Source organism: Rhincodon typus, chromosome 17 (assembly GCF_021869965.1).
Source record: "Rhincodon typus isolate 14 chromosome 17, sRhiTyp1.1, whole genome shotgun sequence".
Lineage (NCBI taxonomy): Eukaryota > Metazoa > Chordata > Chondrichthyes > Orectolobiformes > Rhincodontidae > Rhincodon > Rhincodon typus.
In genome coordinates this window covers 50,411,193-50,425,548 of record NC_063348.1, presented here as the reverse complement: position 1 = coordinate 50,425,548, position 14,356 = coordinate 50,411,193, and the positions used below count along the sequence as shown (strand labels likewise).

Here is a 14,356-nt window from a genome sequence, read left to right as displayed (position 1 = left end):
AGCTCTGATGAAGGGTCTAGGCCCGAAACGTCAGCCTCTCTGCTCCTATGATGCTGCTTGGCCTGCTGTGTTCATCCAGCCCTGCACCTTGTTGTCTCGGATTCTCCAGCATCTGCAGTTCCTACTATCGCTGTTATGTCCAAGTTGAGTAAGTCTTTAGAACAACAGCAATGTGGTCAAGAACATCAAATTGGTGAAAGTTGGATAGCTGTGCTAGCTAGGAGACAGGCTGAACAATTTCCATCTTTGCTGTCTCAGACATATTCTTAGCATTCCCTGGCAGAACAAGACCTCTGAGCTCCTGGTTTGTGCTAATTCTGTTAGAGTGCACTCACTCAGTCAACAATTTCTGCATTGGCTCAGCTGTATCTTTTCAGATGGCAGAACACTTTATACCCAGAAACCACCCTTGCAATGAACTAGTTCCTCACCAAAGTTGGGATATTCACACTTCCGCTATACGGACCCCTACAAGTGAGATATGATATTGATATTGATAACTGGGAAGTGGTCACTGACAGCAGTGACCCTTGGAGGCTGACTGTTTGAAAAGACATTGGAAGAGGTGAGAAGAAATAAAAAGGTCACGTGATAGGGAACAGTACCCAGAGAAAACAGAAGGCAGTGAATCCTGCACATTTTTGGCCTAGTGTCTTCCTTTGCATTAAATCCAGCAGAGACTTCCATGTCAGAGTTGGGGTTCCTCAACCATACAGGCAGTGCCAAATACAGATTTCACTGATATGGTGCAAACCGTTGTCTTATACAATGGAAGGCTGCCACCGTAACAGTGAGGTCTCATGAATTAGTTAATCTAAGCCCCAAAAGTACTGTTATTATATGGTGCAAGTGTTCATTCACATTTATTTTGAATTGGATTCATTATAGAATTTTGAGGCCATCAGAAAAGAGGGCAACACTTGCTGCTGACAAACATACAAATTAGAAACAGTAGTAAGCCATTAACCCCTTGAGCCTGCCCCTATTCAATAAAATCTTGACTGATCACTGTTTTGAATTCCACTTTCCTGCCTACTCCCAAATAACTTTACATTCTTGATCCTGTTTCCACTGCCCTCTGAGGCAGAAAATTCCAAAATTGTACGACTCACTGAGAGAAAAATGTTCTTCTCATCTCTGACCCAAAAAACCAGCCACTAATTTTTAAACACTGTCCTCTCATTCTGGACTCATCCACAAAAGGAAATGCCCTTTCCGCATTCGTGTTATGAAGACCATTCAGGGATCTTGTAAACTTCATTCCAGTGGCAACTGGTCCAGTCTGTCAGTTTCCTCCACCTGCCCTTTCTAGGCATCAATCCAGTAAAACAAAAACAGAAGTGCCGATGCTGGAAATCTGAAACAAAAGCTGTGTGTGCTAGAGAAATGTAGCATGTCTGACAGCATCAGTAGAGTGAAAACAATTAACACTTTGAGTCCAGTGACCCTTCAGCAGAACCTAGTCAGTCTAGTAAACAGCCTGAACTGCCTCCAACACATTTACATCCTTCCTTAAATAAGGAAACCAAAATTACACTTAATATTCAAGATGTAGTCTCACCAATGCCTTGTACAACTGAAGCATAGAAGGAATGACGCTATGTTCAATTCCTCTCCTAATGAAGGATAGCATTCATAGAGTCATACAGCACGGAAGCAGACCTTTCAGTCCAACTTGTCCGCACCGACCACATATCCTAAACCGATCTCCTCCTATTTGCCAGCATTTGGCCCATATTCCTCTACACCCTTTCTATTCGACCACTAGCCATCTTTAATTCCTTCCTGTATTTGTGTACTAACTTCGTGTCACTCTTGCACGAGAACACTTGGATGAGTTTCTCCAGATGGAAGAATTTTTAGCCAGCAAAGCAGGTAGTAAACACAGATTGTAAATAACTTTTTAATCAATGTATATAACACAAAACAAAAATCAGGACATACAAATTGAGTCATAGAATTTTTAGTTTAGGGGAAGTGGTGATAAAGTGGCCACGTCACTAGACGAATAATCCAGAGTCCCAGATTAATGTTCTGGGAACAACGTTTCAAATCCCACCATGGCAGATGGTGAAATTTGAATTCAATAAAAATCTGGAGTCAAAAGCCATCCTAATGGCAACTACGTAACCATGTTGATTGTTGTAAAAACCCACCTGGTTTACATGCTACTCCACGCCCACAATGTGATTAACTCTTAACTGCACTTTAGACAAACAGAAATGGCTTGAGAGCATCACGCACCTCGAGGGATTACGAAAAAGACCTATTTTTGCCTGTTGACTTTGCACCAGCTCTCTAAGCAATTTACTTAGTGGCATTTCCCGACCTCCTCATAGCCCAGCACAAGTTCCTTTTCAGATAACAATTTCCTCTTGAATGCCTTAATTGAACCTGCCTCCAGCACATATTCGAGATGAAACATTGTGTGCTTTAAAAAATTATTTTAAAACCCATTCAAAGAGAATGGTATCCCTCATTTGTAAATCACTTTTTATTTGGGAGAGCATGTTGCTTATTTGTAATTATGACTTGATATCCCATTGAAAATTAATTCAACAAAGCTTAACATTTTCAGTGCTTTATGTTGTGAGCAAAATGTTGCATTTAGGTGAATCTACTGCAGCTTAGAAGGCTGTAACAGCATGCCTTGTGGAGGAGCAGTGTGTTACTGATAGCAAATTCCAGATTTCCCCATTTAACTGTGCATGTGCGGACACAGGAAGTTGCTGCAAGTTTTGCAATGATGTACTAATGATGGTGACTCTGATAGCATTATCAATTGCAAAAGGGCCATTGTAATATGTGAGTGATTAATTTATTATCTTTATGCTTGCTAACTGATTTTGTGTCTGAAGAGTGGAGATTTGGATAAGGCCTTCAATATCTCCTGAAACCATGGAAACTGTATCCCAACATGAATTAACATCTTGAGTGGAGGAAAAAAGGGAGTGACTTTCCAGTTTGAACTGGTCACTGCTTCTAAAGATCTAGCAACACCTTCATACATGATTAGTTTTATTTAACATTGCAGCTGCGATCAAAGATTTTCATCGATCATAGAATCCCTACAGTGTGGAAACAGGCCCTTCTACCCAACAAGTCCACACTGACCCTCAGAACATCCCACCCAGACCCATCCCCCTGTAACCCACCTAACCCACACATCCCCAGACACTATAGACAGTTTAGCATGGCCAATTCACCTAGCCTGCACATCTTTGGACTGTGGAAGGGATCTGGAGCACCTGGAGGACACCCACACAGACACGGGGAGAATGTGTAAACTCCACACAGACAGTTGCCTGAAGGTGGATTCAAACCCAGGTTCGGGGCACTGAGAGGCAGCAGTGCTAACCACTGAGCCACCGTGCTGCCCATTTTTGCCCTGTCATTTTGAAAATGTTTATTGCTTTATACAACAGAATTTTAAGTTCTGTGCAACTTTGCAAATTGATTGTAGCAATTTCTGTTTTGGTTTTGATTTCAGCAGTTTCACTTGTATCAATTTGTAACCTCCTTTTCAGACATAATATTATGTCATTTAGTTCAGTTCCATTAGAATATTTAACACATCATGCAGTTAGGACAAATTATTTGCCTTGTAAGAATTTAAATATTATACATTGCTTCAGTGAATAGGATTTGCCTTTTCAAAAAAAATGCTCCTGATAGCTGCAACATTTTCTTTCAAAAAGTAACCTCAAATTTTGTCGATATTTTAATGGAATTAAATATTTATTAGCACCCACTAATTTCACCAAAGCTGGCAGTTGGTGTATGACAATTGGATTAGGCCTAAATTGGAGATGAAAGAACTAAAAATGGTTCCCAGTCTTTGTATTGTTGATTTCATGAGGTACATACTTGAGTGTTGTGCCAGGAGAAGACCAGAGTCAATTGTGATGCCTTCTGGTAGTCAAGCAGATTGCCAATATTGTGTCAGCTTACACAAAAAGAGTGGCTACTTGGATGTGATAACAGTATGACTAATATGAACACCTTTTGCATGAGTCAGTCAATTCATGAGAGATGAAAAGTTGCAATACTTTTCAAAGGCATGTGTCATAACTGTTACAGTTTGTTTAACTTGAGCAGCACTGTTGAGCTGTAAAAGCATTTCTTATATAACACATTCCATTATGCAGTTAGCAGTTTTTAAAGTTCAGTCTTTATTTTTTAAGCAAATGCAGCAGTTTTGCACATTGCAATGTTGAACAAACAACAGCAAGATCACTGACCGTCTGTTATTGGCACTATCAGTTGAGGGGTGTTGATCGTCAGGACTATTTGAAAAGATTTGAGAGAGTTTTTAGGCCCACATTTAGCAATGTAACACTGCCAGTACTTCAGTGAAGAATATTATGATCTTCAAGGTTTATTTACTGGAAAATGGTACATGAAAGCATATATTAGCAGCAGGAATAGGTCACTTGGTCTCTTGAGCCTTCTCTGCCATTCTGTAAGATCATGGTCGATCATATTACTTCACGTTCCTGCAAATTTCCCAATAATCTTTTACCCCTTTTGCTTATCATAAACCTGTCTAACCCCCTTAGAATTAGTCAAAGACTCTGCTCCCACAAAGTTCAAAAAATTCTGAACCCTGAGAAAATATTTCTCCTTATTTTAGTCTAAAAAATAGCTTGCACTGTAATTTTAAACAGTGACCCCTAGTTGTAGATATCTCCGACAAGAGGAAACATCCCTTCCACATTTTGCCCGTCAAGGTTTGTCAGTAACATGTATGTTTCACTCAAATAATTCAATACTGTTTTCTAAACTAGCTCACACAAGCCCAGCCTGTTTGACGTGTTTGACATTTCTCATAAGATTATCCATCCAACACCGATAATAAACTGATAAATCTTCTCTGAACTGCTTCTAATACATTTATTATCCTTTTGTTATACACAAAGGCCAGCCTTGTAAAGTAAAACATAACCACCTTACGTTTTTATTCGGTTCCCCTAACAATAACATTTGGTTAACTTTCATTATTTCCTCTACCTGCGTACTAACCATCTACAAATCACATATTGGGGCACCCAGATCCCTCTACTATCTCTCACTATTTAGATAATATGCTTTTCTATTATCCCTACAGAAATTAACAATTACGCACTTTTGCACATTTATACATCATTTGCCAGATCTTTGCCCTCTCACTTAACCTATCTATATCCCCTTAGAGCCTCATTGTGTCCTCTTCACAACTTACTTTTTGGCGTAAGCTAAGTTTAGGTAGGAAAGTATCAAAAAGCATGCCTTCATCCAAAGAGTGGGAAAGAGGCAGAGATGAATTGAATTATTTTACTGCTCTCTCCTCTAGCCTGTAACAGGAAGTGTGCATGTATGGCCACTGTTGTGACCGACCAAGTGTTTATAAAGAAAGGAGCCAATTTACCCCCTTCTCATCTGGTTAAAACAAAAATAATGCCATAAAACAGAACACATTACCCAGGTAATGTAATGTAAAAGAACACAAATAGCTCTTGAGGGTCCAGAGTGGAAATAGAAGATGGAAGATTTTATGATTATGTAAATAATTGCAGTTTTCATAAAGAAAATGTGAGGTTGCATATATGCAATTGGAAAGTAAGGAGTAATCTTTTTCGTGTGAAGGGATGTTTCTCAACTGTTGAAACCTGATGGCGTCATTTGTTTTATTCTATATTCTTCAGTTATAGTAAACCCTTAATAAAATACTGCGAATTACTTATTTACCTGACAACTGAATTAATCCTGATTTTCTGATGGGTAGCAGTCTCATGTCACTCTGCTTCTTCTTTATTACCAAGGGGGAGAGAGCTCTAATATTTCTGACAGTGAACTCTGATCAAGGCCCCATCAGATATGGGGAACCACACTTCTGTTGAGGACAGCCACTTTGACAGCTAGTGTTAAATGTTAAGTGCATAAGTCTTAGGTTAGAAAGCCAGGTGAATGGGGTAAATTGCTAGGTGGGTAAGCTGCCAATTGGATGGGAGTATGGTGCCAGGTGGTAGAATTTTGAGTGCTGGGGGATGCATAGCAGAGTACAAGATGGCCAGTGATGCAGTGTTTAAGGTAGGGATGGGTGGGAGAAACCATCTGGTAAAGGATGGGTGCCAGCTTGGGTTCAGGAACAGGGAGTAGGGCAAGGATGTTGGGCCCTGTGGGGTAAGTAGTCAGGCAACGATGTTGTGTGAAGCAAGTATGGAATAGTTACTTGGGACTTAGACTATGTATTTAATAATCTACTTTTTCCTGAATATTTATTTATCTAATATAATCAGAATCCTCTCAATTCTCCAGTGGAATCTTCAGTTTCCTGGACAATTTTCTTGAAGTGTGCAATGATGGGGATTCTGCAGGGTCCCTAATGTGAAACGGTCATCTTAGCTGGAATAACTGTCTGGCCAGCTATCGGAAATTGTATGACACTGCGTTCATTATAAATGATTTATCTTGTCCATGTTATTTCTTGGTGAATTAATCTCTTTACTATTTTTAATTGCTATTCATCTTTACCGAGCAGAATCATCTTTTGAACACTTTTATTTTCAAAGGTATAACATGAAAATCTTAACTTTAGTTGCCTGAAATGTAATGTGAATACTTTGTAACTACTTGGAAAATTCATGGCTAACAAATTGATCTGAATGGCTCTGTAAATTAACTTAATATTTGTTATGACATGTTCAGGGTAATTTTGCTATTTCATTGCAAAATACTGTAATGTCCCATAATGTATTGAAACATCTCTAGTTTCTTAGCTCAATTTAAATTTCTAACTCTTAAGGTTAAATTATTTTTAAATTTGCTTTGCAGAATTCAGTTCATGAAATAGAAGAAAATAGAAAAAATATAGTAGAAGAACTTTTTGTTTTTGAGCTGACAAAGTTGGATTTCATGTAAAACTATTTTTAGAAAAAAGCCTTCATAGGATGGTCAGTAATTATACTGTTCGTGCCTTAGTTAGAATATTTGACTGTGGAGTCTTATCTGAAAGTACAGCTGCCTGGTTGATAACCTAAAATATCACAGCAAAGCAAATATATAAATACCTCTTTCCCCAAACTGTTTTTTTGCCAAGGAAAAATTTGGTTTGGAAAGGACCCTGCTTCAGGTTATTGATTTTTATTATATTAATTATTTCTGACTGAACAACTCAGTGCAACACAAACTTTGCATCTGAAGTGTTAAACAGAGCTGGTGAAGATATCCAGTGTGCATAAGTTTAAGTGCGCCATGGTCAGTTTATAACGCTAGAGTCTATTATGAACTGAACAGCAAAGATTTCTAAATTGTATCCACGCTTCACCTGGAACTCATGAACACCAGGTTTGGTTCACTTTGCTCATATAGCTCATTCTATCTGTTGCTGGTATGTAAATTACCAACTTTAAGGAATTGGAAGCTTGGTAACACCAACTGTTAGTCTAAAATCTTTGTTACGTGGTAACAGTTTCATGAAGGTGGGAGGAGACTTTTAGGCCATGTAGACCTTCTATCCAGTAATCCATTGCTGTTCTTTTAATAGCCCTTGTTTTTTTGTTGATCCAAATCTGTTTCGTTTTTTGAAATCTATTGAGACTTTTTGCTTCATCATCTGTGTCCACTTAATTAGAGTGAAAACAATTCCTTCCCCATATTTCTTTGTCCCATTCTTCTGCCTTCTCCCTGTAACCTTTGATCCCCTTACCAATCAAGAACCTATTTATTTGCTGACTTAAATACACTCAGTGATTTGGCCTTCGTAGCCCTCTGTGGCAGTGAGCTCCACGGATTAGCTAACTACCATCTGGCGGAAGAAATTCCTCCTGCTCTCCCTTCTAAAGAGTCGTCCCTTCACTTGAGGCTGTGCTCTGAGCCTGACTCTCTCTTACTTGTGGAAATATCTTCTCCACATCCACTGTATTCAAGTCTCTCAGTATTCTGTAAGTTTCAACCAGATCTCCCCTCATCTTTCTAAACTCAATTGAGTAGACACCCAGAGAAACTACTACTCATATGGCAAGCCCTTCATCCCCAGGATTATTCTCGTCAACTTCTTCTGGACACCCTCCAAAATCAACACATACCGTCTTAGAAACGGGGCCCAAAACTTATTACAATATTCTAAATGCAGTGTGACAAGAGCCTTATACAGCCTCAGCAGTACATCCTGCTCTTGTATTCTAGCTCTCTTGAAATGAATGCTAATATTGTATTTGCCTTCCCAACTGCCAACTGAGCCTGCATGTGAAGAGTATCCTGAACTATGACTGTCAAGTCCCTTTGGGCTTCAAATTTCTGAAGCCTTTCCCATTTAGAAAATAGTCTACGTCTGTATACTTCCGTCCAAGGTGCATAACCTCACACTTTTCCACATGTCCAAGTGCTTCTGCAGCTTCCTCACGTTTTCAACACTACCTGTCCCTCCACCTATTTTTGTGTCATCTGTGAACTTTACAACAATGCCCTCAATTGTTTTGTCCAGATCGTTAATATATAATGTGAATAGTTATGGTCCCAACATGGAATCCTGTGGTACTCCACTAGTCTCTGGCTGCCACCCTGAGAAAAACCCTTTCATCCTCACTTTCTGCCTTCTGCCATTCAGCCAATCCTCTATCCATGCCAATACCTCTTACCTTAGTTAGAACACTCCTGCACGGCACCTTGTCAAAGGTTTTCTAGAATTCCAAATAGGTCATGTCCACTGGCTCTCCTTTGTTGCGTTCTCCTTGCTCATTACCTCCTCAAAGAATTCTAACAGATTTGTTAGACGTGAAACCAACACACACTATCCTGCAACCCACCACCACCCCCCCCCCCCACCCCAAGCCGTGAAGTTGCACTGACTCGGCACTTTTTACCGTGCAGTTCCAAGTACTCCGCAATCTCATCCTTAATAATAGACTGTGAAATCTTGCCAATGATTGAGGTCAGGCTAACAGACCTATAATTTCCTGTCATCTGCCACCCTCTCTTCTTAGACAGGGGTGTTACATTAGCCAATTTCCAGTCCTGTGCCACCCTTCCTGACTCCACTGATTCCTGAAAGATCACCACTAATGACTCCACAATCTATTCAGCTACCCCCTCCAGAAGTCTGGGTTGTAGTCCATCTGGTCTGGGTGACTTAAACAACTTCAGACCTTTCAGCTTCCCCAGTACTACCACTTTTGTGATGGTCACTGCACTCCCCTCTGCTCCTGACTCTCTTGAAGTTCTGGTAAGGAGCTGGTTTCTTCAACTTTGAAGGCTGATGCAAAGTACCTATTCAAATTCTGCCATTTCTTTATTCTACATTATTACTTCTCCAGCTTCATTTTCCGGTGCTTCAATGTCCACTCTTGCCTCTTTCTTACCTTTTTCAATAGCTTAAAAAAAACCTTTGCTATCTTCTTTCATATTACTAGCTAGCTTACTCTCATATTTCATTTGCTTGTCCTTATTGCTTTTTGAGTTATTCTGTGATTTTTAAAGGCTTCCCAATCCCCTGGCTTCCCACTGATCTTCACCATCTTGTATGTCTTCCCTTTGCTTGGCAGCCATGGTTGCCTCATCCTCCCCTTAGTATGTTCCTTCTTCCTTGTGTTGAATTTTTGCTCCCAAATTACTCCCAGAAACACCTACCATTGCTGCTTCACCGTTTTCCCTGCAAGGCTTCCCTTCCAGTCAACTTGCCCCTTCTATCTTTGTAGTAACCTTTACTCAATTATACAGCACAGAAACAGACCCTTTGGTCCATGCTGACCAGATAGCCTAAATTAATCTAGTCCCATTTGCCAGTATTTGGCCCATATCCCTGTAAACCCTTCATACTTGTGTACCTATCCAGATGCGTTTTTAAATGTTGTAATAGTACCAGCGTCCATCACCTCCCCTGGCAGTTCATTCCATACGCACATCACCATCTGTGTGAAAAGGTTACCCCTTAGGTCCCATTTAAATTATTCCCCTTTCACCTTTAACTTATGCTGCCTAATTTTGAACTCATCTAGCCCGGGGAAAAGACCTTGGCTATTCACTCCATCCATGCCTCCCATGATTGTAAAAACCTCTGTAAGGTCACCCCTCTGCCTCCAATGCTCCAGGGAAAATAGCCCCAGCCTATTCAGCCTCTGCCTATAGCTCAAACCTTCCAACCCTGGCAACATCCTTATAAATCTTTTCTGCACCCTTTCAAGTTTCACAACATTTTTTCTATAGCAGGGAGGCCAGAATTGAATGCAGTATTCCAAAAGTGGCCTAACCAATGTCCCATACAGCTGCAACATGACCGTCCAATTCTTATAGTCAAAGCACTGACCAATAAAGGCAAGCATACCAAACACCACCACCTCTACACTGCGACTCCACTTTTGAGGAACTATGAACCTGCAACCCAAGGTCTCTGTTTGACAACACTCCCCATGACCTTACCATTAAGTGTATTGTACCCTGAATTGTCGTACCAAAATGCAGCACCTCACATTTATCTAAATTAAACTCCATCTGCCACTCTCCGGCCTATTTACTCATCTAATCAAGGTCCTGTTGTATTCTCAGGTAAACATCTTGGCTGTCCACTGTGTCACCAATTTTAGTGTCATCTGCAAACTTATTAACCGTGCCTCCTTTATTCACATCCAAATCATCTATATAAATGCCAAAAGGCAGTGGACCAGTCCTTGTGATCAGCAGTGTGCTACAGGCCTCCAGTCTGAAAAGTGACGCTCTACCACAATCCTTTTATCTCCTCCCTTTGAGTCAATTTTGTATCCAAATAGCTAGTCCTCCATGTTTTCCATGCGATCTAACCTTGTTAACCAGTTTACCATGCGGAATCCTGTTGAACGCCTTGCTGAAGTCGATATAGACAACGTCCACTGCTTTGCCTTCATCAGTTTTCTTTGTCACTTCTTCAAAAAACTCCGTCAAGTTAGTGAGACACTATTTCCCATGCACAAAGCCATGTTGACTATCCCTAATCAGTCCTTTCCTTTCCAAATACATATAAATTCTGTTTCTCAAAAATCCCTACCACTGACATCAGGCTCACCGGTCTAAAGTTCTCTGGCTTTTCCATAACCACCCTTTCTTAAATAAAGGCACCAACATTCGCCACCCTCCAGTCTTCTGGCACCTCTCCCACGACTACTGATGACACAAATATTTCAGCAAGGGGCCCAGCAATCACTTCCCCAGATTCCCACAAAATTCTGGTGTACACCTGATCAGGTCCTGGGGATTTATCCACGTTTATGCGTTTTAAGAATCCAGCACTACCACCACTGTAATAAGGAGACTTTCAAGATAGCACTATTTATTTCTCTAGCTTCCATACCCTCCTTCATGGTAAGCACTGATGTAAAATGCTCATTTAGTATTTCATCCATCTCCTGCTGTTCCACATGTAGGCAGCCTTGTTGATCTCTCCCTAGTTACTGTTTTGTCCTCGATGTATTTGTAGAATCTCTGAATTCTCCTTAACCTTATTTGCCAAAGCTATCTCATGTCCCCTTTTTGCCCTCCTGAATATACTCCTGCTCTTATGCTCTTCTAGGATTCACTTGATCCCAGCTATGCCTAACATACACCACCACCTTTTTCTTGACCAGAGCCTAATTTTCTCTAGTCATCCAGCATTCCAAACACCTACCAGCCTTGCCCTTCACGCTAACAGGAAAAAACTGTCTCTGGACTCTTGTTATCTCATTTTTAAATGCCTGCCTCTTTCCAGCTGTCCCTTTACTTGCAAATAGTCGCCCCCAATTAACTTCTGAAAATACTTGCCTAATACCATCAAAATTGGCCTTCCTCCAATTTAGAACTTTAACTTTTAGATCTGGTCTAACCTTTTCTAGTGTTGTAATGCTTTTGCATATGATTTCAGCTTCTGAAACTGGAGGGTGAATTCTATGATATTGTGGTCACTGTCCCCTAGGTATTCTTTCACCTTGAGCTGTCTAATCAAGTCTGCCTCATTGCACCTTATCAAATCCAAAATTGCCTGTTCCCTAGTCGGCTGTACCATAAGTTGCTCTGAAAAACCATGTCGTGGACATTCCACAAATTCCCTTTCCTGAGATCTGCTACCAACTTGATTTTCCCAGTCCACCTGCATATTGATTATTGTAATAGTGCTTTTCTTATGCGCCCATTCTATCTCCTAATTTAGTTTCTTCCCAACATCCTAACCACTGCTAGGAGGCCTGTACACGACTCTTAGAAGGATTTTTTTTTCCCTTTGCAGTTCCTCAACTTTGCCCACACAGATTCTACACCTTCAGCCTCTATATCACTTGCTATTGATTTAATTTTATTTCTTACTAACAATGCAAGCCCCCTGATCCCCTTACAGCCATATCTCTGTGATACCCACAACATCATACCTACCAATTAGAATCTGCACTGCAAGGTGATTTATCTTGTTTCATACACTATGCGCATTTAAGTACAACACCCTTCACCCTTCATACTGTGTTGACTGCCCACCCCCCCACAACACACCTTTCATAGTTGTGCCTGAAGATAGATTCCTGACCATTTCCATTCCCAATTACTTGTTCTGGAAGCTTTAATCTCTGCTGAGACCCCACCCCATATCTTTCCCCATCATTTTCCATGCAAAATATGGTGTGAGGTACCTGGTAACTTCAGCAAAGAGTCATAATGTTCAAAAGCAAGACTTTTATGTTAAAATAAATGTTGAGGAAAAATAAATCAATTTGTTAAAAATGTAAAATTTTGTTGACGTGTACCTATAATGTCATATAAACTTTTCTCTCCAGGGATACCAGCATGAACAACATAACTGAGCTGCAACCTGATTCCTTCAAAAATCTCCCATACCTTGAGGAACTGTAAGTATACGATGAATATATTATCTCATAAGATGTACCTTTTAGAGACAGTAGGAACTGCAGATGCTGGAAAATCTGAGATAGCAAGGTGTAGAGCTGGATGAACACAGCAGGCCAAGCAGCATCATAGGAGCAGGAAGGCTGACGTTTCGGGCCTAGACCCTTCATCACCTTTTAGTTTCTTTATTCATTCATAGGATGAGGGCGTCACTGGCTAGACAGCATTTGTTGCCCATACCCAGTTGCCCAGAGGGCAGTTAAGAGCCAACCACATTGCTGTGGGCCTGGAGTCACATGTAGGCCAGACCAGGTGAGGATGGCAGTTTCCTTCTCTAAAGGACGTTAGTGAACCTGTCTGGGCATGTGATTGTGTTCAATGTTGTTTTGCTACTCCCCAATTACAAATTTGCTTCTCATCACAGCGGTAATAATTATGCATTTTGCAAGGACCTATGGAATTGTTGACATTACTTGTGCCATTTTAAAGTAAGAGACAAGGGCTTCAATTGTCCACTGATATTCTCTGAGTTAATGCAAGGGCAAACATTCCAAAGAAGGATATTTTAAAAAAATGTGAAATATGTCCAGGCATATTTGATGTTTAGATGAGCAGAATATATAGTAATTTTTTTTTGTTTGCGTTGACACACTCCCTGCTATTTTCAAAATCACATTTACACAACTGGAGTTATGTATTCAATATGTGCAGCATCACCATCTATCTTTAGAGACTAAGTAAACCAAGTAACTTGTGACCAGGTTTATAAATAAGTCTCCTTCATTTCCAGTTTGAAATCATAAAAATAGCTCTTGCAGCACTTCCAGTCCACTTCTAAATCTCCTCACTCCAAACACCTTCCCCAATTCCCCATACAACAATGACAAAAACTTGTTAATCAAACTTGGTTGCATTTTTCAAGCTGAAAGCCTGGCTAACCTCATTAAATAAACATTACACGTATAAGCAAGCTCTGTGCAATGAGCTGGTTATTTAAGACCTCAATGTGTTTTTTGCCAACATTTTGAAACTGTTATTATTATGCAAGTAAAGTATGCCTGATTTCTCAGGCTGCTGCAGTATGTCAAAGACATTACTGAAATATTAAAATGGAGTTAAATTGATAGCTGTTATAAACACTTTCTTGCTTTTCTTTGGGTCCTACTGTTTCTTTACTCTCCAGAGAAAAATTGGCGCAGAGTCACAATGACTGAGAATTCATTATACAGTAAACGGTCGACTGCTTCATACTTGGAGTTTGCTCCCACGACGTATGCTTGGCAAGCACTTTTCTCTTTGACATTGGCTCCCAGATTGAATGGTGCCCCAGATCTACATTTTGTATAGAAACCTAGTTAATCACTAGAAAAAACTGAATGTATTAACATTAAAAGCTGTATTTATTTCACTGACTTAAAATACAATGTGTTTAATTTAGGTTCAGGTGCTTTTATAGAAGCATAGAATCCCTATAGTGCGGAAGCAGGCCACTCGATCCGTTGAGTCGACACTGACCCTCTGAAGACCATACCACCCAGAC

General features: G+C 40.2%; 1 protein-coding gene across 1 annotated transcript in view; it reads left to right on the top strand.

The window, feature by feature from the left end:
- lgr4 (leucine-rich repeat containing G protein-coupled receptor 4) overlaps window positions 1-14,356 on the top strand; it is a 129,105-nt gene that overhangs the window by 28,132 nt on the left and 86,617 nt on the right. The window contains exon 2 of the mRNA XM_048606996.1: window positions 12,747-12,818. Coding sequence (XP_048462953.1) covers window positions 12,747-12,818 — 72 coding nt within the window. The remainder of the gene's footprint in view (window positions 1-12,746; window positions 12,819-14,356) is intronic.